The following is a 6851-nucleotide window of genomic DNA, read 5'->3' as shown; positions in this document are numbered from 1 at the left end:
TGGGAGGCCCGGCAGCTCCTAGCCCCGCGTCTCTGCCGTGGGGAGCAGGTGACCCTCGGGCTCGGGCGTCTCGGCCTCCAGTCTCGGCACCTGGAGGGCCCCAGGCCAAACTCTGAGTGTCCAGACGAATGGGGATCTGGGGAGCGAGCTCCTAAGGGCTTGGGGGCTGATGGGCCTCTTCAGTGAGCCGTTCTTATAAATCAGTCTTAAAATCTTCCCGCAGACCTGCTCTTGGAGATGCAGCAGCCATGCTGGGAGGATTGCTGCATGGGAGCCAGTGTCTCTGAGCCTCAGTTTCCTATTGTGTACAGGAAGGGGTCGGGATGTAGGATATTAGGCTTTCTAAAGAGCTTTCTAATTCTTAAAAAATAATAATAATAAAATCGTTAGAAAGATAAAATGAAGATTTTTTAAATGTCTACCTCCAGGCTTAGGTCTGCAGGGCGCTATATAATGCTGGGTGAACCACACTGGGTCATACAAGAAAATGGTACAGCTTTCTTTATAAGTCAGATATGTGTGGTTAACGTAGTTTTCTGCTAATATGGCATGAATCCTGGAGACTCCATTTACTTGGGATTCATGGGGTAGGAAGGGACAGTTAAATGTTGTAAAATACAGTTCAGAAAAATTCTACTCCCCCCCCACCACGAATGGACAATACAAGCTTATTAATGTTAGATATATACATTCCTCTTTTTAGCCACTTCTTTCTGCTTAGGGTAAAACCGAGACATTATGAAATGATAGCAAGGGGCTTTTATTTTGTTGCGGGGGAGGGGACATGGCCCTGTGGCCCCTCGTTTCTCCATAGTCCTCCAAATCCGGAAGTGGAGAGAGAGACAGTCTAATAATGGAGAGCAAAGAAATGGTATTTTCCTTTAGAGCTCTGATTAGACTGGTTGGTTAAGATGTCTTGCTCTGCTGGCTTTATTTACTGTACTGAAGCTTGTTTTCATTGTTTTGGTTAAACCCCCTATATTACTCAGGGAGACTAACTTGGCCTGAGGGGATTTTTTTTCCCTTCTTCCTACTAGTTGTAGGCAAATACCCTAATCCCCTCTGAGGATGAGGCCATAATGTGTCTATTGTGTCACATCTCGCTAGTCACTTTCCCTGTGTCTGAGGCTCCTATCCCAGAGGGAAGTCCAGTCTTGCCCTCACCTGTGAGGAGTTGAGAGGTAGCTTGGTTGTTCACAAGCCTTCAGGTTTTGGGGTCTGTGAATCCCTTGAAAGTGTTTGCAGAATTTCGTGTATGTGACCATGTATGTTTTTTGAGGGGGAGAAGCCATTTGCTTTAATTAGGTTTTCAGAGGGAACCCTGACCCTAGTTTTAAATGGAAATGTCTTCACAGGCAGGCCTTCCAAGTCTCCCATGAGAGAACCTCCCACAGATCTTTGTTTAATCTCCAGGGCTCTGGATTTTAGAGGTAAAAAGCGTTCAGAGCACCGACCAGCTGCCTCAGTTGACTGCTGAGACCTGGAGGTGACCTACAGTGTGAGCCGAAACCAGGGCCCTGGTGCCAGAGCTGTGTGACCTTGGGCAGTTACTTAGCCTCTCCAGGCCTCAATGTCTTCATGTGCTAAGTGTGGACAATAACTCTGGGAGTCCCTATTTCATAGGGTTATGTGAGGATTAAATGAGATAACTCTTTAAAATGCTTAACACAGCTCATGGCACATAATAAATGCCAAATAATTGTTGGTATCATCCCACTAATTAGCTCTGAATTTGCCAAAACAAGGTCTTAAACCTTTAATCCTTGGTTTAAAAATGTAATGCTGTTTCAGTTAAGAGACCCACAAGTGAGTGAGTGAATGAATGAATGAATGAATGAATGTGCCAGAAGATACAAATAGGTTTAGACGATCTTTGGTAAATGATCGGAGAAACTTCATTATTTACCCTAATTTTTTTTCTCATAACTCAACAGTCTATATTGTTTGTTCATGCAGCAGACATTTATTGAGCACATACTATATTCCAGACTAGACACCAGAGATATGTTAATTTTCAAACAAAGAAAATGGGATTTCAATTACTTTAAACATCACTTGTATACGGTACTTAGTGATTGGCATAGAGTGAGTCCACTGAAGATCTCTGGTGAGGAAATAGGCAAACATTGTTATAAGAGAGATTCTAGTCAGTTCCAACAAACTGTTGATTGTCTGGATAGGTAAATACAGAACTAGTCACTTTTAAGATCTTGGCTCCATGTCTCTGAGGACACAAGAATTCTCTCAGCGTGGATGTGTGAAGGTGCGGGACAGGGAGAGTGTGACTTACTGAAATCCCAAAAGGAATCAATCTTTATTTTGCTTCCAGTCCCCACCCACCTTGACTCAAGTCACAAAACTGAGTGACTTCGGCGCTGTTTCCAGGCCTCCTTCCTCCTCGTTCCCCAACTCACGAGCCATAGGGTTCCTCCCTATGTCAAGGTCAACCCATAATGTAAAAAACTCTTTTAGGAACTTTATTGATGTCAACAATTCAGCTTTTATCAGAGTCTGTGAAGCTTAAGATCATTGTGTATCCTCGCTGTTGAACACAGTGAGGGAAAGAACATGGGCACCATGACTGCCCGATAATTTGAGTAGAAGCAGCGGGGCTGGATGTCAAGTTCACCCGTGAGGTAATTCGGTCGACAGCACTGGCCCCCGCCAGGGGTCACCTCCCACCTTGCTGGGACTCTCGGGATAGGAACAATGCCTGACGAAATTGTGCTGTCTTTCAGAGTTTATTTAATGCTCAAAGAGCTCAGTGAGGTAGGAAGTGTGTCCGATAATCATCCTCATTTTATTGATGAAGACTGAGAACAGAGAGGTTGAATAACCAGGCCAAGGTGACACAGGTAGTAATAGATGTAGACAGGCCTAAGAGCCAAGTGTTCTGATTCAAGGCCAGGACCCCTTCTCCTCTCTGCCCCTGCGACTCATGAGACGGTTCCTGTGGAACGTGTATTATGGAAGAGGAGGTATTCTATAAAGAGCAGAAGGTGGCATGACCAACTTTTACTTGTTAATCGTAGTTTTATAATTGAAGTCCGAATCAGTGCTAGGGTCTCCGAAAAGATTCATGTCCACGGAACATACCTGATTGCTACCAACGCCCTTTTGATGTGGGCGCTTATCTTTGGCATTTATTTTGCCAGCGGGACACGGTGGCCTTCAATCCTGCCCTTTCCTTCAACACAGGCCCAGCAGCTGGACATGGAGACTCAGCGCTCATCGCCTCTGTCATTCCCCAGTGTTCTGCCGGAAGAACCCCCGCGACAGGGCCCTGCCGGTCTCCCCCGAGACACTCTGTTCCAGTCCCGCGTTCTTCCCCCCAAAGAAATTCCTTCTCTGAATCCCACCATTCCCCGGCAAGGCTCCCTACCCCACACTCCCAAGCAAGAGACCTCGGGCCGGATGCCACACGTGTCCCAGAAGGGACCCTCACTCCAGTACCCTGCTGTCGCTGAGCAAGAGACGCAGCGCCAGGGCCCCCTGACTTCCCAGGAGACCCAGTATCCACCCCCAGCTGCTGCTGATCAGGAGGTCTCCCTTCTCTCTCAGTCCACCCATCAAGAAGCCCCACCCCGCTCCCCTGAAGTTCCTGAGAAAGATCCCCTCACCCTGTCCCCCACAGTTTCCGAGACCAACATGGACCCCCTGCTCCAGAACCCAGTTTCCCAAAAGGACACCCCCTTCCAGGTCTCTTCTGCAGCCCAGAAGGACACGCCACTGCCGACGGCGGAGATCACCCGCTTGGCCGTGTGGGCTGCAGTCCAGGCGGTGGAGAGGAAACTGGAGGCCCAGGCCATGCGGCTGCTGACGCTGGAGGGACGGACGGGGACAAATGAGAAGAAGATAGCCGACTGCGAGAAGACGGCCGTGGAGTTTGCGAACCACCTGGAGAGCAAGTGGGTCGTGCTGGGGACGCTGCTGCAGGAGTACGGGCTGCTGCAGAGGCGGCTGGAGAACATGGAGAACCTGCTGAAAAACAGAAATTTCTGGATCCTGCGGCTGCCCCCCGGCAGCAATGGAGAAGTTCCCAAGGTAACCCCGTCCCAACTGGGGCTCCCAAGGAGCGATCTCAATTGGGATGTGTTTCAGGAACTTAGTTTGATATAGAAGAAAGGGAAAGCGATGGTCAAGAAGGAGAAAAATATAACAACGATACCTAGTTGCCAGCAGCGTTTCCCAAAGAACAGGACGGCCACAGTCAAATTATTTCTCCTGCTGATAAAAGCGTAGGTTAAGAGATTGGAGAAATGTCCTAGTGATCGGATTGTCAATTGAGAAGGGCGTTCAGCCCAAGATGTCTGAAAGGACAAGGAGGCAAAGCGCAGGCCAAGTGACAGATGTATATCCAGGCTTCACCGTCAGTTCCCCGGGAGTGTGGATCAGCGGTTCACCGTTCGTGCAGGGAGAGCTCGGAATAGGATGGGGCTCTGTCCGGCTCAACAGTTTTTATCAGCTGATTTATAAATCACGTTAATGCCGGTAAAAATGTGATTTCAAGAGGGATCCTAAAAAACTATAGAGAATAGTTAGGTTTTAATATCCCAAGATTCCGAGAGACCTTGAATGTGGACCAGACTTCCTCCCGTCCCTTTGTGCTGCTGCCTCTTCCACAGCCTCACGCAGGAAGCAGCTCGGACTGTGTCCTCTAGGCCGGCGCTTCTCCGGTTTTTTTGTGTGCGTGAGTCGCCTGGGGATCTTACTCAATGCAGAATCTGAGTTAGTGGATCTCGGGTGGGGCCCGAGAGTCTGCATTTCTAGCAGGTTCCCTGACGGTGCTGTTGCTGCTGGTCTACACACCATGCTTTGCAGCCGCGAGGATTATCCTGTTAGAGAGGAAAAGGACCAGACTTCTAGAGAGGCCTTTGGTGACACCCCAGAACTGCTCCTTAGGGCTTTCCCACTCCCGTCCTAGGAAGAGGTGTTCGAGCCAGGCCAGGGCGTTGGGGCCGTTCCTTGCTTTGGGATTTGGCAGCTGAAGGCCTGTGACTGCCCTCCAGTTGGTCCCAGCTGAGTTCGTCGTGTGTTTTCAGGTCCCTGTCACGTTCGATGACGTCGCCGTCCATTTCTCGGAGCAGGAGTGGGGTAACCTGTCCGAGTGGCAGAAGGAGCTCTACAAGAATGTGATGAGGGGCAACTACGAGTCTCTGGTTTCCATGGGTAAGGAGGCTTTCCACGCAGCACACGTAATCCTCCTCTAGTCCTCGTGCCTCTGGAGGGGAGCTAGGACAGGTGCGGGCACTCCTGCCTTACTGCTCAGGTGACTGAACACTTGTCATCTGTTGAGGCCTTAATGTTCCTTGGGTTCCTGACCCCATTGTGCAGAGAGGAGGCTGTGACTCAGGGGGGTCCTAGGTCCGCACCAGGAAGTCACAATTTCACTGAGCTCTCTCTTACCCCAAACTCTGTGGAGTCTTGTTGTTTTCACTAGATAACAGCTTTTAAGGATGAAAACCTGGAAACACTATGGTTTTCTACGTATCCTTTTCTCTGATATGGGTCACTGTTTGGGCATACAAAAAAGTTAGAAAATTTTAAATACTCTGTTGTATAGAAATGTTGATTCTCACTAGAATTGTTAATTTTACACACACATCTCTCTCCATAAGACAACTGTTCTCTTTTAAATTTGTTTCTTTCCTTTTAAAGTATCTACATAACCATGACAATTCAGCAACTTAGATTTATATGATAAAGAGCAACTCCCACTGACCAGTACCTCTGACCAGTACCACTCCCCAGAGGTAGCCTTTGAACCCACTGGCTTGTGTGGTTTCTCATCTTTTTTTTTATGCGCGTGCAAACACACACAATGCATGCACTCGTGCACACGCAGTTTGTGGTTTGCACAAATGGGACCATACACTTATTTTACCTAATGGTGGGTCCCAGACAGCTTTCCAGGGCAGCACGCCTGGGCCCGCTTGGGAAGACGAACCGCTGGGCGTTTGGTGAGCGGCGGCCGGGCCCTGGTTCCTCACCGCTGCAGTATTGCCATAAGCATCGCCGTGGCTCTGCACGCACCTGCGCGTTCAGTGGCACGCACTCCCAGAAGCAGGTGTGCGGAGCAGAGGGTACATATTTACACTGTCTCAGCCACTGCTGCGGTGCCCTCCCGAGGCTCTGTGTCTGTGTGGCTGTGTGTGCCATTGCCACTTCTCCACACCCTAGCCCAGTAGATGTTCTTTTATTTTAAAGATTTGTCTTTTCTGAGGGGTGAAAATGACACCTTATTATTTTAATCTGTATTTCTTTGATGATTAGCGAACTTGCACATCTTTTCATATGTTTACCGGTCATTTGCATTTGTGCTGTGAATTGCCTATTCATATCTTTGCTTTTTTATTCTTTACTTGATTGCAGAAGCTGTTTGTATGTAATTATGGATATTAACCTTTTGCCTTACATATGACAAATGTGAGTGTAATAATATTTCCTCAACTTTCTTCATCTTTTAACTTTATTTCCAAAGAACTTTAAACATTTTTTAATGCAAAGAAATCTATCAGTGTTTTGTGTTGTGGCTTCTAGACTTTATCAGGATTAGGTTTTCACTCTATAAAATTTCAAATGTCTTGTGCCTTTGTCATGAAAAAAAGCTGAGCAGGCATCGGCCACCTGTGAGCAACAGGAGCGACAGGTGGCCGAAGGGCTGCTTTCCATTGGTGATAGGCAGTGTCTCACTGCCGGTCCCCGCAGGGAAGGACACAGAATGTGATTAACACACACATGTGTGCATGTGCATGCACACAGTGGGCTCCAAGAAAAGGGCCGGAAACTTGACCCATTTCTTTTCCAATATGGTCAGCCCCAGATCGGGGAGCTGCTCTTGCTCTCACCCT

At 48.2% G+C, this 6851-nt stretch overlaps 1 protein-coding gene across 1 annotated transcript in view; it reads left to right on the top strand.

Moving 5' to 3' along the window:
• ZNF777 (zinc finger protein 777) overlaps positions 1–6851 on the top strand; it is a 30065-nt gene that overhangs the window by 1705 nt on the left and 21509 nt on the right. The window contains exons 2-3 of the mRNA XM_011365534.2: positions 3199–4044; positions 5043–5169. Of these exons, the coding sequence (XP_011363836.2) occupies positions 3199–4044; positions 5043–5169 (973 nt within the window). The remainder of the gene's footprint in view (positions 1–3198; positions 4045–5042; positions 5170–6851) is intronic.

Source organism: Pteropus vampyrus, unplaced genomic scaffold (assembly GCF_000151845.1).
Source record: "Pteropus vampyrus isolate Shadow unplaced genomic scaffold, Pvam_2.0 Scaffold112, whole genome shotgun sequence".
NCBI classification, from domain to species: Eukaryota; Metazoa; Chordata; class Mammalia; order Chiroptera; family Pteropodidae; genus Pteropus; species Pteropus vampyrus.
This window is presented reverse-complemented; position numbering and strand designations above follow the sequence as displayed.